A 26,469-nucleotide genomic window follows, 5' to 3' on the forward strand; every position below is an offset into this window, starting at 1 on the left:
ACCTCAGTAATATTTTAACAGGCTTTAAAAATCCAATCCTGAGCATATTGCCTCTGACTGTTGGCAATGATTATCCTCCCCGTGCTGCTTAGGAGCTCTGAGCACTGTTCTAGTGGGACAGACTGACTGACCTGCAAACTGGGACTGACACAGCATTTAACTCGTCCCGGTGCTGCCCAGCTGCACCAACATCTCCCAACAGAAATATTGCCTGATATCGCTCCCTGGTGTGTGTCAAACCTTTCCGACACTTTACCAATTTCCCACTAAGTCCGAACCATCCTTAGAAAGCCACCTTAAAACTTGGCGATTATTTATCTCTCCGTGTCCGGTGGGATAAGGTGATGATCCCTACATTACCAGATAGTGGTCATCGTATTTGAGGAGATGGAGGTCGAGGGAGGTGGGGGTTGATGAAAAGGGACTCATCAATACTGAATGCAGACCTATTCCCCTTGCTGCCACTGCTTCGGCCATTAAACTTTAAACTCGCAGATGTGTGATTGTGCCTGTCAGACAGGTGACACAAGACTCCAAGGAAATGATGATATGAACTAAAAATCTGCCCAATATGTTTCTGAAATGAAATGTGACCACCAGTGAAAGTGATGCCGTGGTAACTGAAACTGTGGGGAATGCTGATACAAGGATGCAAAACTTGCCTTTCCAGAATTAATGGTGCGAAATCTCTTTGTCTGTTTCCGTACATCCACTAGGATGCATGTGTATAAACACTGAAGTGGAGGTATTGTATGTGCCTGTGTGTGAGTTTTTAGGTGAAAGAAAAAGAGCAGCACAATGTCTGGGGCAGGGTGTCTCACTAATGAGGCTTTATAGCAGTGGGATGCGAGTCACACACACAGACAATGGTCTGGGGAACATTTAGTGTCTCCTCTCCATTCCTCACACATCATGCCGAGGCAGCTTTTACTTAGTCACCATGCTCTGTCCTCCCTTGCCTGGCACACAGAAGATGAAAACATCTGCCTTCCTTTTGCAACACTCTATCAAACATTTGGCTTGCAAAGAGTTTGCCTCTAACAACAGGTGAATGTCGGGCTAGCGAGATACAGATGGAACAATATGCGTGGTTTAGTCCACATTTGTGTCAGTTTGAAGGTAAATAAATGCAGCATAATGACAATATGAACAACAGCAACATAATACGACAGCCATAATAATGAAATAATAATATTTGCTATTGTGGGTGTGTATAAAAAAGAATTTAGCAAAAAAACAAACAAACCAAAAAAGAAAAAAGAAAAAACAAAACGGGGATAGCGCAAGGGAGAGAGAGCGAGAGAGAGAGAGAGAGAGAGAGCGAGAGAGAGAGAGAAATCTAACAGGTGTAGACTAGGACTGCCCATGGACCAAGCGCTGCGAAAGGCGGTACAGTGGACAGACTCTCTGGATAGGAGCGTCAGATCGGCGTGCGCTTTCATTTGGAATTGCGTAAAAAAAAGTGTTCAAGCAAATATTTGCAAGATTTAAATTCCTCCTAAGTTTATATCGTTTAGACTTTTTTTTCTACCTGGAAAGGAAGGAGGGGATTACGCTCTGATCGAGAAACTCACTTTCTTGGCATTTCCTGCGCGCCCGTCGGCTCTCCAGCTCTCCATTTGGCACGGTAGCGGTCCAAAGTCCTTCAGTCATTTGATGGGACGCGTGAAGTACACTGAGACATACAGATTTTGTCCTTCAGAAATTAAGGGATTATAAAGAGCCGATGGTGAGTTTATAATTTTTCATTTTTATTTAGCATTTTACTTTTAACCACAGACTCGCTGCAGATATTTTGCATGAATAAATAATCACCTGTAAAAATATGTATATATGTTTGGCATATTTCTACAAAAAATGAGTCCTATATTTATTTTAAACTGAACATTTTAATTCCATCACTTTATTTTAATTTCTTTGTTTTACTTTTTTTTCTTTTAATGCTGTGCTTCATTTAAATTGTGTACATGTGTGTAGTAAGTCAGACCAAATCAGTTATTGAGTGTCTCTGCTCTTTATACCATCCTTTTTAGATCCAGCTATAGCCAGAAGAGGAACGTTTGAAAAGCCCAAGTCAACAAAATTGCTTTTGGTTTCCTGAAAAACATCTTTTTAATGTGAACAGATAAAAGTGGGAGGTCATAGGATGATTGTGTCAGCCAGAGATCTTTGATGAACTTTTTTTTAAACTTTCAGCCATGGCATTAAGTGAGATATACACATGAAGTGAAATCCTCTGCTTTGGAGGGAGGACTTAAAAGAAGATTTTTCAGTGAAAAAAACAAAAACCAAAAAACACAAACTGTAGATTATTCTTCATCCAACAAAACAAACAAACCTCTACTCCCTCTTCAGTGAGATGAATTTGGCACCAGCTCTCATTTCAGCATACTTCTAATTAAGCTCTGGTTTCACAATCACCATCTCACTGCCAACTACCGTTTCTGCTTGATGCTGAAAATTGAACAGAACTCCAGGAGAAGTCAGAAAAAGGCAAAGCAGACTTAATCAATTAAATTCTGTTTTTTATACCATGTCACCACAAATCTGAGACATCGAGATTCTTGTGCTTACTTCTCTAAAAACTGTGGCGTGTGAAGCTTGTATTATTTCAGTCATAATATTTTGAACCCTGGACATTTAAATTTTCTCTTGGACTTTCTCCCTTGGTTGTTTCCTTCGTGGCTCTCTGCCATTTTGTCCTCTCATTCTCATTGCTCCAGTGATACGCTGTTTCCCCCACACGCCCCCAAGTCCTCCTCGTCTCTTTTGCAAATCATACTGGTTCTCTGAGAGGCTTCATCCTGGCCGGCACTATTCCAGCCAAGGGGGAAGAGGACTTCCTGACGCTGGCCGCTTCACGGCTCAGCCGCAGGAAACGCGTCATCGGAGCTGCTGTAGGTGTAGCAATGGTTCTAATACTCTTGGTTGCCATTCCCTTGCTGGTCCACACAACCAAAGGAGGGAATGCTGGAAATGCAGGGAGCCATTATGAAATGCTCGGAAGCTGCAGGATGGTATGTGATCCCTACGCCACGTCTCAGCCAGGCCAAGAGCTGACAGCTGCGTCTCCACCCCCCCAGGATTACTCTGGAAAGAAGATAAAGTCTGGGCTTCGAGGGCCTCCAGGGATCCCTGGGCCTCAAGGAGAACGTGGACCCCCTGGAGAGCCAGGCAAACCAGGGCCACAGGGTCCCCAAGGTCCAGGCCCTGGTGGCTATTCTCCCTCACTCTACACTCCCAAAATTGCCTTTTACGCAGGGCTACGAAAGCAACACGAAGGCAATGAAATACTGAAGTTTGATGATGTGGTGACCAATGTAGGTAACTACTATGAGCCGAGCACCGGCAAATTCACCTGCCCACTGCCTGGCATCTATTTCTTCACCTACCATGTTCTAATGAGAGGTGGTGACGGGACGAGCATGTGGGCGGACCTGAAGAAGAACGGACTGGTGAGTACAAATGTGTGCGTGTGTGTGTGTGCATGAAGACGCTGAAACAGAGAATGTATAAGTATGTATTTGTATGTATGCACACACATGACCATGCAGCAGATTTATTTATTTTTTATTCACTGCTGACCATCCTGTCTTACCATTGACTCGTATTCACCTCTGTAACATTGAGCTCTTCAGATTCAGAGCACATTCCACTTAGCAGGTGGCAACATGACAGCCAAAGAATGAAACGGCAATCTTTCTCCTCATTAAGGCGAATTCATGCTATACAGTCTAAAACTGCGGCTACAGGTATTTGCATTCCCACATGTACTGTGGCTAAATGACAAGTGGCAGAATGCAGCCGCCGCCGCCGAAAGGAACAGTCTAATTAGTAAGTATCATACGCAGAACTTGATTATCGCCTAAACAGAAGTGCAAAAGAGCACAAGAGAAATGTCTGTCAGAATGTGGACCAGCCAGTTTACACCTCAGCTAAATAAATAATGAATGTAAAATTGACAGTCCACTCATCCCCTCTTTCATTCCCCAGACACTAATTAAAGACAGAGGGGCTGACGGGGGGGAGGGGAGCGGAGAGGTGGGATAAATCACAGGGATTTTATCAGAGGACTCCAAATTCAAGAAACATTCTTCAAGTTTCTTTTTACGCATTCATTCATTCATCAAGGACTCTGAATGCAAATGCACTCGGCTCTGAACTTACTCTCTAGACATGTAGTGTATCAAGGACTATCGGTCAACACAGCTCAGTGCTGGTTCATGCGCACAGTTTACTTTATTATTGCAGCTGTGCTAAAGCAGGAGGATTTAAACTTTGGTTTTGAAGATGCCAAATTAATTGTTTAAAATAATTCATCACCCAATGTTTGATATTTGATGCACCGTTATATATGCATGAGACCACAAAGGTGAATATGTGTTTAAGGCTGTCTGCCTAATGCTCCATATTGTCATTCAAGTCATTTTAGACTGCTAAATAATTTATACATCTTAGATGAGATCCCCTGAACACCCGCTATACTTTCCTCTCCTAACCCCTTCCCAGCTTGTTCATTGATTCTCCATTAATTATCTTTTCACTCAACTCAATTATTTAACCTCACCCAGGTCCATTTGACACCCGTGAGCTGGCCTCTTTAAACAGTTCTGTTAAATAGAGCACTCAGCTAACAGGGATCTACCCAAACAGAGCTGCCTGTAGATGGAAATGGAGTGTAAATGAAATTCTGCAGAATGCCTGATCATGTTTGGAGTTATTGAAGCCCGGAGGCGGGCGGGTATTGTGCCTGAGGCCAGTCAGTGGCTTGGGTTTACTAAAAGGGCACTGTGTTTGACAGGTTGCATTCCTGGCTATAGAATCAAACAGCCTGTTTTACCATTGCCGTAGGTGCTGAAGCTTTATTGGATATTTTTCTCTGCCTGCTGCTTTTTTTCTTCTTCTTTTTCTTCTGTTTTTTATTCCATCAATTTGCCTTTCAACCTGTGTTGTTACCTATCTAACAGGTAAGGTCATTTATAACCTTATATGTTGTGTTGCGGCAGCCAGGCCAGGAGAATAATCTCAGAAAGATTAAGATGAAACACGAGAAACCGGACATGGCAGGGACATGCTGAGACGTCCACTTAAAGACTCTGAAAAGGGAGAGCAAAACAAGACAAGTGAGTTGATGGCAAGATCAGGGGTGGAGCAGAGGAAGATAGATGACTTAATGGAGGTATGGAGACAGTGGGCTGGTAGACGATGCATCTGGGAGGCTGGTGGTGAAGGCCAGGATGAGATCAGGCATGATGACCAATGGACTCCCACTCAACACGTCTCGACTTGACAAGTGATCAAGGTCGACTAGAGAAAGAGCGAGCGAGCGAGAGAAAAACAGGTCTTGCGAGCTCTGTTTATGCACTAGTTGAGCAAATGTAGTGCTTGTTAGAGACACTTTGAGATGAGTGCATTAATTAATTCAGAATGCCGATAAACGCCTTCTGGAAACATTCGAGTTGTACAGCTTCACTTTTATCTTAAATGATAATGTTCAAAACTAGCATGCTGCATGGAGTCTCCGAGTGTGTCATGTGACATGATCTCAGGAGGATGTGCTGACTGGGGCGAGGCTTCCACGGGATTCCTATAGATCCAATACCTATTACCTTCAATAAATCCCCTCCCTGTAAAGCCTACCTGCACACACCTCAATCTAACTTTCACAAATCATTGCAGCATGACACCGTTTCAGAGCCCAGGGATTTGTGAGTGAAGGAGGGAGGTCACACTTCAGCTGCTTCCATGTTTGTAATCGACTTAGAGTTTAATTCTAAAGTACGACGTGAAAGTTTGATTAACACTTTTCTTGCCCAGCTGATTAACTTATATTATTTGCACTGAACACAAGAAATAAAAATTGGTAAATATGCTAGATATATATTAAGATACTTAACGATTCCATACATCCAGCCTTGCTCTGCAGAAGACTGTCAACAAGCCCTTCTCATTGTTGACAGCGCTCTTATAAATGGGTTAAATCCCTCCATCATCAAATCACTGCCTAGAATATAAGAGTTAAATTCTAGTTAATATTCTAGATTGGTAACAAATGCTATTAGTACAGACTCTGCTAATGCTGGCATGCTTTATGCTGTGAAGGATGATAATACACCACTGAATGTCTCTCCTTTCCCCTCATTAACTGATATGCGAGCTGTTCACCTACACATTTACAAACCTACAACACTCCACTCTGTACATATCTGTGTATTAAACTTTCTTGGTGCAATATGCAGTGTAGACAAATAGACACCGCTTCGACTCTCATTTTATCTCCCCCTTGTATTTTCATCTTACACAGGCTCTTTTAATAGCTCAGTTAAAGGTCAAGTTATTTCACACGGTAATGTTAAAATGTCATCACTTGCTGTAATGACCGGCACCTGAATTAACTCCCACAGTAGGAGGCGAAGAGGGAAAGACATTGATACACAGTAAGATTTGCTGCCTGAATTTAAACTTTGAAATCTGCTTATATGCTCCTGATTAAACACAATAATTAAAAGAAGTCACAGTGCACACAGGTGCCACAGACCACTGGCTACAATGCAGAATGGCAGGTAGCAGCAAGCTAAGGCATGGTTCAGTGCTTAAGTCGCTTGTCGCCATGTAATCCCTGGGCTCCCAGAGGAGAGGGAAAACCTATTCAATAAATAATCTATTTCTACAACATCGTGCCCCCCCCCCCCACCCCAACACCCCTGCCATGTGCAGGAGTCCCTTAGGTAAGTTTAACAGCTACTTTTCTATTGTCTCCGCTCTAAGAGGTCAGTATATCACAGTGAATGAATCCTGTCAGTTTTATTACCAGTAGAGCAAAGCACCACAGATAAAAACAAGACTTCATATACCCCCACATCTCCCTGGTCTCACAAAATAGCCTCGCTTGATCAGTCTGTTACTCTAGGCCCCCCTTCCTCAACTCTCTGGTCCTTGTTTTTCTCCACTCTCCCTTCATTTCGTCTATCCTTGCCTGTCTTTTGTGCTGCGGCTCCACTTGTATAGAAAATGACACTGCAGCTGCTCCTTACACCCCCCCCTCCTTCTTTCTCGCCCGTGGCCCTCAGCTCCCAGGCGTGTTTACTAGAGGCCCTATAATGAAAGGGCTAGGCGGAGACAGAGACAGCCACAGGCAAGCCCCGGGGGCCCCTGCCTCACGGCTCACAACCCTTCCAACTCCAGGATCAGCGCTGTATGCTGCCTGCTTCACAAGGATCAGTTTGTGTCCTCCAGCCGTATCCATCTCTTCTGCCGGCTTCCTGCCCTAATCCCACCACGTCTCCCTCATGCCTCTCTGTCTGGTATCTGCATCACTAGATGGGATGTATTATTCCTTCAAGCACAGAAATAAGCTGAAGTATCTATTCACATAATGTCATATACTATTTAAATTATATTTGCTGAGTGATCAATGCTATTCTTATTTATAGATTAAATTTTTTTTTTAATTAAAGTCGTTAGAATATGAGATGGCCTGAGGGATGAACAGAGCTCCCCGCATCGCTTTCCATGACGCTGTTTGGCCAAAATAATGAGCTGGATGACATATCCCTGGTATCAATAGGAAGTCACAACAACAGCATCACTGTCAGAAGCAGCCAGTGATGCAAATGTTTTATTGGCTGTCACTACACATGTCAAGCAGAACAATATAACCTTTATAGATGACAGTGTATTGGTTTTGTTGTTTGAGAGATGGTCTTCTGAGGGTCTAAGAAAGGGTCAATTACAACTAATGTTTAATTAAACTAATTGGTCAGCAATTAGCACAAGGGTCTCCAAATTTAGAAAAAAAGTACGGGTCAATTTTTATCAAAAATTGTATTTGTTATTTGCTAAATGCATAATATACATTTTCTAAATGATGTAAATGCTTTTTATTTTAGGCATTTAAATGTGAATCAACTGGTGATGATGAAAAATACATATAAGAAAAGTTGATTTTGTTGATATTGCTTTGAATATAGCAAAGATAGCACTAACGTGGACAGATAATGATTTAAAGAATGTAAGACACAGTTAGCTTTACAAGAAGCATGCAGTTGGTTGGTTATTAGTTCTTTTGAGATAATCCTTCACAGATTTAAGAAAATGCAAACATTATAGGAGCAGGCTAACTGCTTAAATGAAAGGAATTAAATGAAAAGAAACAAAGTGTTGAAATGCATCTTTTTTAAATAACACATGCTAAGAAATATGAATAGATCTAAAACAGTGAGAACAAGCTTTTCAGATAAAAGTCTTTTTTAGGTCATCTTAATGTAAAAATCCCCCCAATAAACCACATACTATATATGAAGCATTCCCTGGTGGACTGGAGAATATACCTGTATTCCATCAGGGCATCTAATGTAATGAAACAAGACTGTTGGAGTAGCCTAACAATAGCTGTGGTTAGTTTTACTGAGTGTCTTTTATGCTGCGAGCCCCCAGAGACTGACTTCTCAGCTCCTTAATCAATCTGGCTTAGAATGGACAGGGCCATGCTTAACAACTGGTCACCAACATGCAGTATCGTCTCATTTAGGACCACCTACAGATATTATTCCCGCAATACAATCCAACTCCAGGCTGGACAGATGGTTAACAGCATGTTCAGTTAAGGGAAAGACAGATCGGTGCAGTGGGAAACAGGCATATTTTTTCAGTTACAGTAATTCGAGCCGTGTTGCTCTGCGATTGACTGTTTTCGAATTGATGCATGCTCATTGGGGAGAAAGAGGCACCGGTGACGGGAATGACATGATGGTAGTTGAGTTGCAGATCATATTCTGTGGCTGTCATGGATATGTGCGTGGCTTGTCTGGCTGCTGACATAGATTGAGTGCTCCCACCGTAGATGGACACTGAGCCAGACATAAGGCCACTGATGGCTGACATGTGTCTGATGATTGGAGCCGCTACATCAGAATTATTGATACATCCTACTTAGAGGGCTTTCTTTCTTTTTTATTTTATTTTTTTAAGGAGTGCTGATGTTCTGTGCATTTTTAAACACTGAAACCGCTTTAATATTGTTTAAATGAAACTCTGGAATGCCTGAAGATTATTTCATATTGCAAGGTATATACTTACTATCTGCCCCCCTTACATGTATATGCAAGTTTAAATAACACACTTAATACAAATCCTATATCTTGTACAGCAGTAACTCAATCTAGGCATGTGCATTTGTCCACATGCAGCAAATCCAATTAAATGTGTTAACAAACAAGTAAAGATCCACTGCTGCCTGCTCAATAATACCAAACTCAAGCACAGCATGCAAATGTGAAACTGTCTAGCTTAAGCATAGCCACTCAATATCATGCATATTGAGCTGGTCCAGCATCATAAGCAACAGGTCAATAGATGATGTGGATAGTGATGCTGTTTCTCGGCTGAACCACTTTCCCCATAGACAAAACGTTGTCTCCAGTGAGCCCGCTTGTCTCCACCACCATGCAGCTCTCCATCACCCAGCATTTTGCCCTCAAGTCCCACGAGCAGCTGATCAATAAAAGACATAGTAGCTGTGTTCACCTCTGAGGTTACAGGTCAGTGTCCCATCCATGTGTTTAAGCAGCATCATTGATGGAGGTTATGTCACAGCCATAACTCTGAGGTATAGGCTGTAATAATGAGTTACAACCCATCCTAAAATAAATACATATTTTTTAAAAAATACAGTTTTAAAAATAAGCACAATGTGATGAATGTGGAGACTGATGCATGACACTTTTTGCTGCAAGGAGCTCTCGCTGACTAGGAGGCAGCTGTTTGTGCAGTTTTGTCCGTGTTCTAATTGTCAATGTGTGTGTCCTCTGTCGGTGACAGGTAAGAGCAAGCGCCATTGCTCAGGATGCTGATCAGAATTACGACTATGCCTCCAACAGTGTGATCCTGCATTTGGACGTAGGTGATGAGGTGTGTGTGCAGCTGGACGGAGGGAAGGTCCACGGAGGAAACACAAATAAGTACAGCACCTTCTCCGGCTTCCTCATCTACCCAGACTGAATTGAATCCCCGCAGAGTGCGAACAATAAAAAAAATAAAACAAAACACCAACATACATATAGACACACTGACACTTACACAGACATATACATATGCAAATTGATGCACAAACACAGAAATGCAGTGCACACACAAAAATATGCACATAGATGAATACAAGCAAGCACACACACACACATATCTGCATAAAGACATTTTGAAATTGCAGCCTACAACAAAGGAATACATGAAAATCAGAGATAAATGGAATAAAGTCAATCTGTGCCAATAGTCGTTTATTGGTGCCCTTTGAATACAAATATGAATTTCAGAATATGTACAATATAGGTGCAAATTCAAATTCTACATTGTGGCTCTAAAATATCTAAAGAATTGTAATGTATTATATATTAAATGACATTGTGCAAACTAGAATAAATGAAAGACCATGAGTCTGGCTGTCGTGCTGCAATGATGGTGTTGAGGGTGCCATTAATTAACAAAGCTGAGACAAATGTGTTCCAATCTTTACCTGCACAGTATTTATTTACACATTTCTGCTCCGCTTTCCAACAATCTGTTTGAACGGCCTGCATACATTTTGCAACTCATCATTGTAAAATACTTTCCTCTAAGCTTCAAAGTGAATTACACCAATTGAAATGAATTAAACCCCTGTTGTGATTCAGCATTGGGACGATACTGATTAAAGCGAGGCCATTTGAATAAACAGATGCTTGACTCGTCTCTTCTCATTTGATTACGAAACAAAGCATCTGAACATCGCAAGGAAAACATATCACAATGCATTTCATCGATGGCACTTTTGTGTACTGAAATTTTAATTGCCAAGTGCATTATATTGTGTGTGTTTGAGAGCACGTGCGTGTATGTGAGTAAGTGGGCATGTTAATATGTGTGAGTGGATATATAAATCATGTAAGATACTGGGGAGGTGAAACATTGACAAGTCCAGTGTTTTATTTTCATTAAATGTTGTACATTTCACACCTTACTAGAATTACACTGCCATGTCTGAGATACCTTGTCAAAGAATCACCATATGTAAAAGAGTCATTTTGGGGATGGGCTATGAAGTATATTGAAACGTTTGAGTTGACAGTTGCTATTAAAAATATCTATACCTACACTTTCTGTGTTCTTGCATGTTGTGTTGGCATGGTGAAGGTCAGTGCTAAATATAGGCACCTTCACGCATAAACACGCACACGACCTTTTTATTTCTATTTGAATTGACCAGCTGGACTGACTTGAATTGAGTTGATGACATGACTCCGTGGACCTATAGTCAAAATCGAAACAGCAGCCTGCTTCAGTGTGGATTTCCAATATATGTTAAGACACTAAGACACAAACAAATATTTGACAATATTGACCTCAGCTTATAAAAGGCTCCACTACATGCAGGTGATGTATACATTTAAATGTAGAATCAGCTGTGCAAACAATCCAAACTGCTCTTGACAATTATCTATTGTGCTTTTGACACAAAGCTCACCATTAACGAAAATATACAACTGTTTTCTTTGCAAATATTGGCTGAAATCTGAATTTACTTCTTGCAGCTCGGTGATTTTATGGATGTCATACTCGGCTCTTTCGTTCTCTCTTTCCCTTCCTCCCTCCAAATCTCACTCTCTCACACAGACACTCTGTTCCTCACCTAACCCAAACCTTAACCTTTACGTGTAAAACTTAATTATTTACATTTTGGACACATTTTTGTCCCTGTAAGGAAGATAATAATTTTTTTATGCAAACAATGTTTAAGTCCATGCAAAAAAAGCAATGTCAGTCCCACACACTTATACCCTTTGGTCTCTTTATGTGAGACTATCATGAAATATCAGGACACATTATTTATAATTAAGGTACAATGCTATTGTAAACATGTTTACCAAATTCCCTCACTCATTCACCTCAAATATTTGATAAATCAAACTCACGGTTATTTTCATTACTGTTTATATTCTCAACCCAAGAAAAAAAACATTGAAACCCATTGAAATTTCCTAAAGCCTAAAGACGCATCATTTCATGTCTTATTTTTGTCCAGCAGCAATGCACGCTCAAATTTGAAAATTGCATTTTTGCCTCAGAAATTACTCAAGTGATTAGTTTTGGAATGATCTGTCTATTGATTGAAAGACTGAAAATCTGAGCCCTGGTGTTTTTTCTTACCCACGAGCACCAAAATCATATTAAAAAGAATATGCAATCTCTTTTTAATCACATAAAGAATTAAAGTAATTTGAATCCCAGGGCTTATTTTTAAGTTATCTAAGTGGATGAGTAGCTTTTAATTTCACCACAAAAATCTGTGCAAACTACTAACCACCTTTCTGTTTATTAATAATCAATAAAGTCTGATATTACACATGAAATGATCAAGATTAAAAAAGGTGGGCAATATTTCAGATGATGCATAATTATTGGTGCATTGCACAAAATGTTTTTAAAGTTCATAAGAAGGCCCAAATGTGCTGTAAAAATACAGTTTGCACACAAATTCCCAAATCTTGCTTTCTGTGAATAATTTCCCCACATTCAGGACCAGTAGCTTTTTAAACCAGTAAGAAAGAGACATCATCTCCATGTTGAAGAGAATGCATCTTGATTTTTTCTTAGATCACTGGCTGAAAGTGAAGTGTCTAATTACAGTAGAGAGCTGAAGACAGTCTAGACGTAAAGGATTCTGTGAATCTGTTGCTCCTGAGCAGAAAAAGGAGGATGTAGCCGCACCGCGCCTGGGCCCAGCCCCCGGCTCTCTCTCCTGGCAGATTCCAGTTGAAAGTTAATTGGACGGGGAGAGGTCTGAGACAGGCTGTGCTGAGGCCCATTAGTGATTCCCCTGTCGAATGCAGAGCCACGAGGATCACAGACTCACAAATAGGAGGATTAAAATAATCAATAGCCTTGACTTCCATCGACCACACACATACACACACACCGAGTAATTAGTGGACAACCTATTCAGCACTGGACTATGACACCCTCCTGAACCTTACCCCGCACACACATAAGCTCCACACTCCAATAGCTGTAGTGCCTAATGAGGGGAAATAGTTGTGGCTGCTTGTGAGGAAAGTGAAGAAAAGGTCAGGAAGCCACCAAACAGCCCTCTACTGCTCATGTCTGTGCTTTGTCATTTCCTCATTTCTCTGAAAATTTACAGCATTGCCAGAAGAAATATAAAAAAACAAAACTTTTAATGTTTCTAAACAGCTGCTGCAAACAGATGAGATCCTACATTAGAAACGAGTGTCACCGAAACACAAACTCCTGTAAAATAATTCTAATTCGGCTCAAGTCAGCAAAAAGGGCTTTTGAAGGCATGCCTTTGGTATAAACCGTAAATTCTGACAGTCAACCAATGCAAGTGTAGTTGTTTACACATTTGCTTAAGAAGTGAAAGATCACTGGTTCGATTCTGGGAGGATACAAAAATCCCTTGGGGATTGCACCGGGAAGGGCATCTGGTGTAAAAATCAAAATCGAATGTGTGCAGCTATACGCTGTGGTGACCCCGTGTGAATAAGGGAGCAGAATAGAGCAGCTTTCTGCACTGAAGGCTCAAGCAAGACAGATATCAGCAGTAATACTGCCCTCTTGTGTCAGCAGATAAAGAAAAACAATATAGCAAAATATCTTTCACTGTATCATTCCAAATCAATCAAAACAACCACATGGGTTCTCAGAAAACATTTATTTAAATGCAGCAACAAAATCTGTTTGAATTCTAAACACAGAAAACTTTTTTTCTGCCTTAGTATGGCTTTAAATACACTGGTTTACCGTACAGTCAGAAACACTTTTATTCAGCCGTAGCAACTCTTAGCCAATGACACAGCAGGTTGGTGACAGTATATGCATTTTAAAGGTCTTATCTAAAAAAAATGATAATATTCAGAAGTTATTGCATAATGATTTATGTTTTCTTACATGATGAAATGCTGCTGCAGGTAATATAAACCCAAATGAATAAAAGTTGGTCACACAGGTGAAAAGGCCTGGAAGCAAAACCTGGATCTTTTGTGGGGAATGTAAAGGCACTTCTTAAATTAAAGATGGAGTAATAACTCATGGAAAGAAGCTAAATGGAAGAAGGGGGTACATGAAAAAAAAAAGAAGAAAAAAGTGGGTTGCTCTTCGTCTTCATCCGCTCATAACCATTTTGACCAGTTCTGTAAAGGAGAAATAAAAGAGAAGTGTGAGTTTCATGGTATCAGTTTTTATAGAGACCCCCTCCAACTACAGCATGTGGAGGTAATACCCCCTCCTCATCCGGCTTTGCTGAGCCTGGGTGGGAGATGCTGCATTTGGAGGCAGATCTCTCCACATTCTGCTCGCCCAGAGCAAAAGAAGGGTTGAAGAGGCGGGGATGAGAGAAAGAGGTGAAAACACCTCCACCTCCTATTGAGCCAAAGCAACTGGCATTCTAAGATCCAAAAAGAGCTGGTTAGAGAAGCCATCCTCGTTGTATGCTTTCCTCTAGCTGAGAAGAAGAGAAAAGCGAAGGAGGTCAAGGGAGCTACAGTCCAGTTGAGAGACGGCCAGCTACAAATTCAGTTTCCAGTAATACAGAGGAAAGAAACAGTCAGCACAGGAGCGACTCATTGCGATTCTCTTGTTAGTAGAAAAAGGGACTGGTCCACTCTCCCAAAGCTGGTGACTATACCATCTAAATATGTAAAACATGACTATCTGAAAAGGTACATCTTATATGTGTGTTGCATCTGTGAAAAGACCAGTACCTCTGACACCAGTATAGTAAAGGCCTGTTTGATAGCACCAGTGACATGCAAACGAGATTAGAAGAGCTGCATCATAACCACACCACCACACCAGTCAGTTTGAATGCCTTCGCTTCATGGCCACCGGGCTTTTCCTGAATGAGACCAGTCTCTTCCCTGTGTGTCCACCATATCCCCATAAATATAGGGGAGAGTCATAGACACATGCAAAGGGCCATGCTGCAGGCCAGGGGCCAAGACAGAGGGCTGCAGGAGAGAGAAGGACAGAAGAGCAGGAGGCTACACATGGGTCAGAGCCTCAAGTAGAAACGAGGAAGACCACCAGGCTTTCCCACATACATCTATGGGTCAAATCTACTTAGCAACAGCGCATTGTCCCAATTTACCAAAACAAACAGCGCAACTAAAGCTGACTAGCGTTAGGATGGCCTAATGCAGCTGGATTATCTAGAAACTAAAAGCAGGAAAGCCTGGAGGTGCTATCCAATGGTATACAATGCCCGTACCGGCCCCTCAGCCTGACAGGATGTGACGAACAAACCCTGTGGAAGAAGAACATTAACACACTGTCAGACGCTGACATTTAAGCAGAGCCTCTTACAGAAGTCCATTAAACAGAAGAGGTAAGAACAGGTATTAGAAGACGGCAACATGAATGATACGAAGCCCCCTGAAGGGTCACAGGTAGGAATTTTGCAGGGTTACGTTTACGCTGAAGCACAGGAACGTTTGCATTCCTCCATATGAACACTTGATATGTTTAATAGCACATTTATGTCTATGTGACCCTTTCAAAAGGCTCAGTGAAATGGATGCCAAACTCACACATACACAACTTTAAGCTACTTTCAATTGACAGCAAATGCACAATAACTGAAGTCAGCATAGCCCACACACAATGTCATGTATGAATTTTGAGATGAGTTGAGATGATGACATCCTGCTGCATTAGCTTAATTGTAGCCAGCATCCCATCTTGACCTTTTATATCATCAGCTCTCACCTTCGTAATTGATGCACCCATTTGCATCTTCGTGTCCTGCCAAGAGCATCTCTACTTCCTCCTCTGTCATTTTCTCACCTGATAAATGGAACATAACAGAAGTCATTTAAAACTTACAAATTAAAACGTTGGAAAGATAAAAATACATTTGCAATTCCCTGGATATTAATTTGTATACCAATTTCAGGAACAATACGCTTCTGGAACTTGAAATCAATGTAAGTAGTGTGACCCAGCAGAGTCCAACATTTCCATTTGAATAGCTATTAAGAAATGATAACAATATAGCTTGCCTAACGTGGTGAGGACATGACGTAGCTCTGCTCCCATTACTGTGCCGTTGCCCTCCTTGTCAAAGACACGGAGTCCCTCCACGAAATCCTCCATTGTCCCCTGATCTTTATTCTTAGCAATGGCCTGGAACATGGGCAGGAACTGCTCGAAGTCGAGCATTTTGGTGTTCATCTCTGCAAAAAAGTACAAATAAATAAGGCAGGCCTGTGTCAGAGAAGATTCCCTTTTGTCACTGCTGTATGTAACACCCAGTACGGTCAATCTTGCTCCCTCACCCTCAGCCTTGGGGTTGCCCAGGACTTTGAGCACCTCGGCGTTAACCGGATTTTGCCCCAGGGCCCGCATGACATCCCCACACTGGCTGTAGCTGATCTTCCCATCTCCTGTCCTGTCGAACAGCAGGAATGCCTCCTTAAACTCTGTAGGACACACAGACACTTGATCAATTAAAGTATGAACATGAATTATTCAAGACGAGATGTTCATGAGTATGAGCAGAAATGATAAAGAGATAGGAAATGAACTGGAAATGAAAGCGGAAAAGCAACGGATTGGAAAAGAACATGAGAACAAGCAGACTAAAGAAAGATCCTGATTAAGACTAAATTGTAAACTTACAAGTTATCTGGCAAAACAGACAGGATGCAAAGCACCAAACTGACAAACCTGCCCAGCTTTTGTATGACACTCAACGCATGAAAATGTTAGCCAGTCTCGCTAAGATAACTGATCATATTGCGAAAACTTACACTTTACACAAATGAATCTTTGGTAAAGTGTGGTGCAAAGTTCGAAAAAACAAAAACAAACAAACAACAAAAAACCAAAACACTATCTGCACACCATCTGATGATACTGCAACCATCACTTCCTCAAAAACTCTTTACTACAGTTACAGTCGATTTACTGCAGTTAACGCCTGCATTTTAAGGGTTTGGGCATTTCCCACCTAAACTATTTCATAAGTTGTGTTCATTCTTAAACAAAGGTTAAAAAGACTCAAACCTGTATTAAGGCATCAAAAGCAGGCAAATCTCTCTAACAGGCAGTGACGTGCTTAGTAATATTAATAGAAAACAAATGCAACAAAAACTCAATTCAGCTAACAGCTGAAAAAATGTTAATCGAATAACAGTTTCAGTTAAGCTTCATGCTGATCTAGTATCACCTCTAACAACCTCTAGTAACTTTTGGACACCCTTTTAGCTTTGATCAGACACAAAAGGCCATCTAGCACAATAGTCTTGGAGGTAGCTTTTGGAATATTTTCTTGCCAATGATCGGAGGAGCTTCATTTAACACCATCACTGTTTGGTAACTCCACATATTAATATTGTATACTACTAATGGATAGTTAATAAACCTCTGAGGCACCTAAACCTTCTTAAGCCTTTACATTAAAAAGTATTGAGCATCTTTGTTGCTGCTCAAGTGGAGTCAGCTTTATCAACTGTCAATGATCTAAAATCAGCCATTCTACAGAGTCAAACAGTGAAATAAATGCTTGCCTAAGCTCCAGCAATCAGGGAGACACGGAGCATGATTACACAACATCCGGACAGCAGGCAGTTCCTAATGTTATAGAAAAAAAATAGCCCCCCCCCCCCAAAAAAAAACAACAAAAAAGAAAAAAAGAGGCGTAGGCACTGTTGTGGAGTTTTTTTCCTGTTCTGAGGAATGTCTCTCTTCCTTTCTCGCCTGCGAGCACTTTTCCCAGCACCATATTTGGTTATTAGAGGAGTGTAGAGAAGGAGGAGGAGAGTGAGAGTAGCTCTGGCCTATTATGTCAGCTATGATTAAACAAACCAGCCCTAGGACAAAACCCATCCACCACTTTATCCAGCACCAAAAATGGGCAGAGTGGAGATGAGCTATTTGGAAGATAGCAGGCAAAGTTTATGGTACACTGACAAAAGCGGGAAAGCCTGCGCTCTAACAGAACAAGACTTGTGAGAGCAAATATGGACTCTGGCCATGATTGGCTTTTCAAAACTTCTTTCAAAATAAAATAAACCAAAACAAAACTGCAACACACATCAAGGCCGGTGAGTAGTACAACATTATGTGCAACTATGGCTGACTTTGACGTACCAAACACCAGTGCAAAGCGGCTTTCGTACACATTTACGACAGACTTGGCTCCACAACCGACATGCAGATCACACCCTAAAACACTCCGAGATGGCCATCGTTTTAGTGTAAGGCGTTCCCTTTACAATGACTTACCATGAATCTGATCCAGGTTAAATTCAATCTGGAAAAGGACAAGCAGTTGCAAGTGGAAAAAAAGTGATGAAACAGTACGAAAATATAAAAAAGGAGAAACAGAAGGAAAACTTAGGTCTAAGGCCACGACTGCTACTGCTGCTGTGGCGGACGGAGGACTTAGAGCAGGATGATAGTGGAGGTACAGGGCAAAGTGTCATCTGGAAAAAGCACGAGTGAAAGAACAAACAGGAGAAATACGATGGACATGCCACAACACAAAAGCAAGACTCACCGAGGATTTGATCTTCTGAGAAGTCAGACTGTTTAAAAAGAAATTAGGCTACATGAAAATGGTTCCTTAAAGCTGTGCAAAGCTCGCTCGCGTTTACGTCAAAGGATCTGTGAAATACTTTACAGTTATTTAAATTGCCTGAACTTGCAGATAACATTTCCCACCGTTAACACATTCACTAATGCTTAACCTAAACCCAGTCATTACATTAGTCGACAAGTCGTGTAATTGTTAACTTTATCCGCCATTCAAGCTAGTGCTAGCTTATCTAAAGTTGTACTTCCGCTTGCGCCCAGCGGTCCAATTCGGATATTCAAGTTCATCTTAACATCTCTGCAAAGTTCGGCCCTTTTCTTAAAAGACTGAAAATAATACCTAACTGCATAACAATTGCGGTAATGCTAAGATGTGAATGAGGGGAAAAAACCCACCATGGCTGTGTCGGCTAAGGTGTGTCCGAGACGACGGCAAACCAAAGAATGTGACGGGTGGAATGGAAGGTGGGGTGAGAAAAACCAAGCAGGCGTACGTCATCACGCACAGGACGCAGGAACTGACGTCTCGGCAGCTGCCGCGCTCCATATATAGAAACAAAGCTGAAGGTATGATATGTGATTTACAATACATGGACATGGAGCCTTAGAGCGTCTTTAAACCATTCGTTTTATGATGAAGGTGACAAGTAAATGGAATAAACGGCTTAGGCCTTAAACCTGATTTTAGGCTAAAAGTGGATTATGATGGTCGGCCTGTCCTTTCCTTTATGGTTATGGTAACGTTATTCACAAATGTCCATTAATTAAAATATAGATTTTTTTTAAAAATTGTTTTCACATTGGGAAGAATGATGCTATTGTGATGATGTAATGATGTCTGCTGCTGGGTTTGCAGGCTGGGTTTAAGCCACATTTTCTTCAAGCCATATTTTGTGGCAAGCCCTCTGTCCCGCATGCACTGTGAAGTTGGACAAACCTTGTTTCAGCTATCTACTCTGCAAATTTTTACAGGATCAACATTTTGCATGATCATAGAACTGGAAAGATTCTGAATTTTTGACTGAGATTAAACTTAAAGGAGTTAATTATTTAAGTCGATCATTAATCAATGAGCCAATAGACCCCTTTTAAAAGAAATTATTTTAAGGATGTTATATAACAAAAAACACTTGCGTGATTGAGCTAAGGGACCTGCATTAGTGTTGTGGGTGGAAATCCAGGAAAGATGGATTTTTTGAGTATAGTAAGATCATGGACTGATGTCATATCACTTTATAGGCCAAAGACCTTTTTTTATTTCCTAGATGGCGGCCCGGCTTCTTGTCATGTCTGTGAAGTGGGTAACTTAACATGGCCCACATATCCTCACCAGCTAAATGGGACAGTCTCACTCTATAAAACAGTGCATGCAGTGGCAACACTTAAAGCATATGAGGATGGCAGCAAAAGCTGGGGCACAAACCAAGCTAAGCTATATTACTGCACATATAAATACATTTTTTAAATTAAGAATGATTGCCTATTCCTGCTTTTAGCCTTTTAACATTACAAGCCCACATGATTTTGACTCGTAAAGTTCAAACGTTTTTAACAAGTGGTCAAGGTTAACTAAATTCCTATATCCACTGAGGTTTTTATATCAGCTCACCCCTGAAAGGACTAAAATCCCCATAAAGCAATGACATTCAAAAATATTCAAACATCCTGCTGCAATATTGGTTTATATTTGTTTAACAGATACAAACCCTTTTAACATTAATTTTGTAATGCCAGAAGGACACAACTGGTGGCTGGGTATTTTACAGCTGACAGTTAAAGTGTAGTGTTAAACACTCGCTGGCCGCTTTATTTGATACATCTTACAGGTCCTGGGTTAGACCCTCCTTTTTCTTCAGAGCAGCCTTAATTCTTTGTGACATAAATTCAGAAATGTGCTGGAAACATTCCTCATTTTGACACGTCAGCAGGCATTTGCTGGAAATTTATCAGCTTCACATCCATGATGCAAATTTTCCATTTCGCTACTTACCAAAGGTACTCTGTTAGAATGATATCTGGTGACATTTGAGTGCAGTAAACTCACTGCCATGTCATGTCATCACTGTCTGAGATGTTCTGAGCTTTGTGATGTAGTGTGTTATTCTGTTGGAATCAGCCATCAGAAGATGGATACCCTAAATAAAGGGATGATCATCTGTAATACTCAGGTAGGCTGTGGGATCCAGATTGCCAAGAAAATATCCCCCACACCATTATACCACCACCAGCAGCCTGAACTGTTGCTACAAAGCAGGACGGATCAGTGCTTTCACGTTATTCTGACCCTTACTGTTCAAATGTTGAGGCAGAAATCAAGACTCATCATACCAGGTAAAGTTTTTCCAATCTTGTGTTATCCAATGTTGGTGAGCCTGTGTGAATGGTAACCTCAGTTCCCCGTTCTTCTCTGGTAGGAGTGGTCCTCGGTGTCTTCTGCTGCTGCGGTGATCTACGTCAGGGTTCCATAGCTTTTGCATTCAGAGATGCTGTTCTATGGCCTCGGTTGTAACAAAGGTTTGGGTAACAACCAGTCTTGCTGTCCCATTACCTCAAAGCACATTAAAAGTCTATATACTAATACTAATCACCTTTCTTCCCCATTCTGATGCTCGGTTTGAAATTCAGCAGGTTGTGCTGACGATGTCTATAAGCCTGAATGCCTTTGGTTGCTGCCATGTGCTTGCTGATTACACATTAGCAAATAATAAATCAATAAAGTGCTCAGTGAGTGTATGCCACTGTGCCAGAATAGTGGATGCAGATAATTGTGAACAATGAAATTAATGCAAAGTAAAAAAAACGTCACTTTCTAAATGATCTCATGATCTTTTAACAGAAGAATTTATTGCCTCATTTAACTTTTGAGGGTAAGCTAAGAAGTAAATGTTTGAAGATCTTTGGATACGATAACTGTAAAACATCAGAGAAGTATGAGAAGGTCTATTCTTTTGTTTTAATGTCATTACTTTATCTAGAAAGAAAATAAGAGTTTGCTCACTTTGAATTTCGGTGGTCTTAACTTTCTTTTTGTAGAAATCACTCTTGCGTGGGTGTTGAGATACAGGCAACGAATTTGAATTATCCTGTTGGTGGCAGAAATAGCACATGCTGTGACAGGAAACTGTCTCTAAGGGGGCCACTCACTGACTGACAACCAGGGCTGCTTTTACTGTCCCATTTCTTTGATTAGCTTAGATTCTCTCTTGGTCTTTTTAATTAGCTGCACAATTAAAAGAAGCTACTTTGCAAATAATTAGAGATATTATTTGGAATAAATTTTATAAGAGACCACTATTATGTATCTTTCACTGAGCTTTAATCTGTTTTCTAAGAGGCATTAATGACATACCGGGTGTAAAACTAGACTGGCTAGATACGACTGCCATTGCTATACTTTATGAATGCCCCACATAAGCTCTGTTACAAAAATATGTACTGCAGACGACCCACTCACCTCCAAAGTACTGGGATCAAACGGTGAATCAGAGGGACGGAGCATCCTAGGCTTTTGCTCCGGTTTTGGAGTTGCAGGAGCTGAAGGCATGCAGGGATACGGAGGACCGAGTCTGGGTGGGGTCACTGATGAGGGAGACTTCTTAATGGAGGGTTCTCTTTTTGGAGACATTCCTGGTGTCCTGGTAGAGTTACACTCAGTGTCAGATCTCTGCACTAGCTGCCAGTATGGCGCTGAGAGAAAAAAATTCAAGCTATGAAGTAAGTTGGGTGTATCCTGTCGAGGAGAGGGGGGAGGAGATCAGATTTAGGATGCTGATGATGCTCAGGGACTGGCAGGTGGATGAGGCAGAGGTGAATTGGTGAAGCAAAGCGTAGGAGGAGTGGAGATGAAAGTGAGGGTGTAAAATAAAGAAGGGCCAAATATAGAAATCACCATCCTCCTCTGACTTCATTTATTTGGGTCAGAAGAGTGTGTGTGTGTGTGAGAGGGAGAGAAGAGAGAGAGGACTGGGTGCTAGTTTGTGCTATAAATGCCTAGAAACAGATACAAAGCATTAAAAAGCTTACATTTCCTGAACCAAGAGTCTAGAATATGCGTAGTTCAGTGAATTCTGACAAGTGCATAAGGTGAATAGTCATTGATTGGGCTGTAGGGGCACTGAAGTATCTCCCAGACAGGCTGTACGCCAGACAGATCACCAGTCTATCACGGGTCCAGCACAGGAAGACACACACATTCACATTCACAGCATTGTCTTTGGATTCTGGAGTTCCTGCAGGAAACTCACGCAGGTACAGCGAGAAGATGTAAACTTATACAAAGAAAGGCCCAGCTGGCCAGGTTCACACTGTGCTGCCCGAGATTGTAACATTCATTCTAATTTTATGTTACGGATCACTCGAGGTTGCTAAATTTATTCAATCTTTTTATTTTAATATACATTTGGGGTTAATTCACAATAATATTCACTTAGTTGTATCTATTTTTAAGTGTAAATACCTTGTCTCGTGTCCAAAAACAGTTGTAGATTTTCTAGTGCAGACTATAAAATAACATTAAAGAATATCTAAAAGCACTCCTAAATCACACATGCAACATACAACTTGCTTTCCCTTGTGACAAAGAATCAGCTAGAAGTAGCTTTATTTTTACCAACTGATGTTGTGGTTGTAACTCCTATAATATTATATGCACTACTGTGTGTGTAAGCCTCTATAGTAAAGTGTTATAGCAAGCCATCATCAAACCTCAGACCACCATGGTCCAGTTTGAAACGTGACAATGTTCAGTAGTCAAAACAACCCTTTAATCACAGCTCTGATCATCACACAAGCAGAAATGTTTTCATTTATTTCCTTTGTGTTTTCTGTGTTTTCATCAATGAATCATCTGCTGATGATTTACTGGTTGAGGCTTATTTTCAGTCAACAGCTTTGTTTTCAGTTTCCCCGCCTAAATAACAAGATATGAGTGTGTTTAGGATCAAAAAGAGATCGGGTGGAAAAAAAGAACAGCAGTATCTGTGGTTTCATTAGTTCAGTTTCTTCTTAAAATGAAACTATTTCATTGTCATTTTAAAAAAATGACGAAAGCTGATTTGAAAAATATTTTAGGATTTGATTTTTGGAACCAACCCCCCAAGATTTTACTTATACAATTAAACCAAATGATTATCATTTGATTCACCACATTTAAGTGCACAATATTCTATAAGTTTTTCCCACAGAATAAAGCTGCATAAAAATGTAAAAGATGTGGCCTTTTATCGTAATACACTACTATCTATTCAAATTTAAATTTCAATCTTGAGAGAATTAAGAATTTCAGTTGAGAAACAAATAAGTAAACCCGATGTAAACGACCTCCAGTACCTTCACGGCCCACCAGTAGAGCGCAATCCATACTTTGGGAATCACTGAGCCGTGAGGCACTCTCAAAATATATCACTAGATGTCACAATTGCACCACAGCACCATACGTACTCGACCCCATTAAACATTTGCCCTTAAATGATGATGAATGAATACAATACATCCGCTCACGCGTTTTAATGGACCTTTATGAGTGAAGTTTTTATAATAAATTATCGAACTTTCAGTTGTCAGTGTCGAAATTTTTTACAACTTCTGGTTTCGCTCTTTGCGCTCATCCAACAGTTTTTGCTCTCCGCTAGTCAGTCACATTTGGGGACAATCCATCGCACGCTCAATGGGCCTTGAAATCATCATTTATGTGTCCAGTGCGTCTAAACAATAGCGACATAAGACCCTTGCTGTGCGCCCAACGGCACTTCTGGTGCTTTATAATAGCCGATCGAACATGCAAAACTAGGGTACGAAGGAACAAAATTATCAGCCCATTATCAAAATAAAACGAAACAAGAGAAAATATATAAATAAGGGAAATATTGAGATTTTTTTAAATTCACATTTTTTTAATATCCTTTAGTTTATTTTTCAGCGTTAATCCTATTAATGCTTTCAGGATGCAGACCATTCACTTGCCAGCTGATTGCTGATGAGTCTGCCGAGCAGACAGCTCAGTGTCAAATAGTTTAAGAAGATTACCAGGGCTTCACGTTTTCCTCATCATTTCCAACAATAATCCACCGCAAGAGGCTAATAACTCTGAGAATACCCTATACGTCTGCTTTGAAATAGATTATCAACCATATATGCTGTAATTAGCAAATTGAAATATTGTCCTTTTGTGTTTTGCATGTGTCTGTGTATACTTATGAAATTAATTTTCTAAATAAAAAAAACACTACCATCATCGGTTCCTTTATTTTCCACTTTGTGTTGATTGTTGTGAAAGCAGATTCAATTACTTCAACTTAAAGGAAATGTTTCAACAGATCCTCTGAGCTGCCCCAATTGACTAATGAAATTATGGCACTTCTACCTAATGTCATTCAAAGTCCCCCGCCTGCTACAGCAAATCTCCACACCACCTGATTTATTTTTAATGATATTACACCCCTCGGTCGCCTGTGTCATGGTAATAATCGGGGCTGCTCCAGCTGCCTCTAGATCACATTAGCCAGGCTTAATATTGACAGTGCCGGGCCCACTGAACAATGAAGCTATGGGGATAGAGGGAGCTTAGAAGCTGCCTAGCCAGTGGGTATTCTGCAGGAGGTAGTGGAGATGCAGGCCAGGATGCTCCAGTTCCCTATGCCCCGGAGGACTGGCACCATCATTAGGCAGCATCTTCTATAGTCCTGTGGAGATTTAAACCCACCACTACCAAATCCAGACCCCACCCAGGCCCAAGACATCAAAACCATACTGACAGGGAACAATGAAACTAGTGGCAACTTGATTCCCTGCTATTTCTTCACTGGAAGGGGAGACCTGCCAGGACAGCAGCTCAGCAGCTGCACCTTGTAGGTTCCTGCTGTGACTGAGTATTTGGATAAGGTTCAAGGAGAAGCGATCTGCAGGGCTCACCTTATAACATCATAAAATAGGCTGTTAGAAGTTCACCCTAATGGACATACAAACCTTTTTTATCTAAAGAAGAAGAAGAAGTATAAATAATTAAATAATATCTTGGCTAATGCATATATATTATTTTGATTTATTAACTGATTTTTCTCTTTTTTTAACCAAATGTATTAAAAGAAAAAGAAAAACCTTTTGCATCCAGATCTGATTAGAAAAGTGCTTTTATCCGTTAGACAAATTTATGTTGTAGGCTTGTCTAGTTGCTGTATTTGCATAATGGTCACACTGGGATTTCAGACTAGGCCACTTGTGGGACACTTGCACCTGATCACAGAGACACTATGGCTCTTTGCCAATCACACCTTCGCAGTTGATTCTCCCAATTAAAAAATCACCTGAATTTGTCATCACGTTTATCAAGTTGTTCAATGTCAGTTGAACGTCTGTATACTCCGATTTTATCGTCTATCCTAAATTGTTGTTTGGATCGAAAGGGGATTTTGTATTGGGGGCCCACAGATTACTGCCGTTGATTAGTGGTTGGGTGTAATCCTTTCAGACCCTCTCTCTCCAAAACACCCCTGGGATATGCCCATCTCCCAGAGGACCGGCAGCATGGCAGATGGACCCCCCCCCCTCCCTTCGGCCCACTCTAACAGCACAACGAAAAACACTGTTGATGTCCTGGGACGGAGGTTGTAAAGTATCCTGAATATGAAACCACAGGCACCTTTGTTTAATGGCTCTCTCCCCACTTAGTGAGAATTGCCCTCAGGCCCGATTCCCATTCTGTAGGCACATTTCTGCTCGATTGGAATGTTTTCCAAATCCATTAGCCCAAAGGAAGAGGAATAACCTGCAAACAATCTACTCATATTTTGGAGATGAAATGCTGCCTGATCTTATCTAAATGCCCTTTGTGATCCAGGAGACTCTAATTTATTGGCACCATATGGATATGACAAGAGATTTTCCAGA

The 26,469-nt window shown here is 40.9% G+C and overlaps 2 protein-coding genes across 3 annotated transcripts; one reads left to right on the forward strand and one right to left on the reverse strand.

Annotated features, from left to right (window-relative positions):
* The first annotated feature begins 1,196 nt into the window (after window positions 1–1,196).
* Window positions 1,197–11,793, forward strand: c1ql4a (complement component 1, q subcomponent-like 4). The gene is made up of 3 exons (XM_085146377.1): window positions 1,197–1,729; window positions 2,034–3,455; window positions 9,820–11,793. Exons 2-3 carry the CDS (start codon window positions 2,910–2,912, stop codon window positions 9,997–9,999), a joined length of 726 nt encoding a protein of 241 aa, XP_085002503.1. The 5' UTR covers window positions 1,197–1,729; window positions 2,034–2,909; the 3' UTR covers window positions 10,000–11,793.
* Window positions 11,794–13,690: 1,897 nt separating this feature from the next.
* On the reverse strand, window positions 13,691–22,225 carry LOC146495391 (myosin light polypeptide 6). Of its 2 annotated transcripts, XM_085146378.1 has the most exons (7): window positions 22,040–22,225; window positions 18,277–18,304; window positions 16,326–16,469; window positions 16,050–16,223; window positions 15,757–15,834; window positions 15,260–15,295; window positions 13,691–14,183 (listed from the first exon to the last, which is right to left on the reverse strand). In XM_085146378.1, the coding sequence occupies exons 1-6, from the start codon at window positions 22,208–22,210 to the stop codon at window positions 15,267–15,269; spliced, it is 624 nt and encodes a 207-aa protein (XP_085002504.1). In that variant the 5' UTR covers window positions 22,211–22,225; the 3' UTR covers window positions 13,691–14,183; window positions 15,260–15,266. The 2 variants fall into 2 exon arrangements, with proteins under 2 accessions (XP_085002504.1, XP_085002505.1); XM_085146379.1 differs by lacking the exon at window positions 15,260–15,295.
* Between the last annotated feature and the right edge of the window lie 4,244 nt (window positions 22,226–26,469).

This window comes from Neolamprologus multifasciatus, chromosome 20, assembly GCF_963576455.1.
Source record: "Neolamprologus multifasciatus chromosome 20, fNeoMul1.2, whole genome shotgun sequence".
Classification (NCBI taxonomy): Eukaryota; Metazoa; Chordata; class Actinopteri; order Cichliformes; family Cichlidae; genus Neolamprologus; species Neolamprologus multifasciatus.

Excerpts from the sequence above, each read along its gene's own strand:
- c1ql4a (XM_085146377.1), top strand. The coding sequence starts at position 2,910 with ATGGTTCTAATACTCTTGGTTGCCATTCCCTTGCTGGTCCACACAACC. Across the intron at positions 3,456-9,819 it reads ACCTGAAGAAGAACGGACTG|GTAAGAGCAAGCGCCATTGC; the intron begins GTGAGTACAAAT and ends TGTCGGTGACAG.
- LOC146495391 (XM_085146379.1), bottom strand. The coding sequence starts at position 22,210 with ATGTCTCCAAAAAGAGAACCCTCCATTAAGAAGTCTCCCTCATCAGTG. Across the intron at positions 16,224-16,325 it reads GGGCAACCCCAAGGCTGAGG|AGATGAACACCAAAATGCTC; the intron begins GTGAGGGAGCAA and ends ACTTTTTTGCAG. Across the intron at positions 14,184-15,756 it reads TGGGTGCATCAATTACGAAG|AACTGGTCAAAATGGTTATG; the intron begins GTGAGAGCTGAT and ends TCTCCTTTACAG.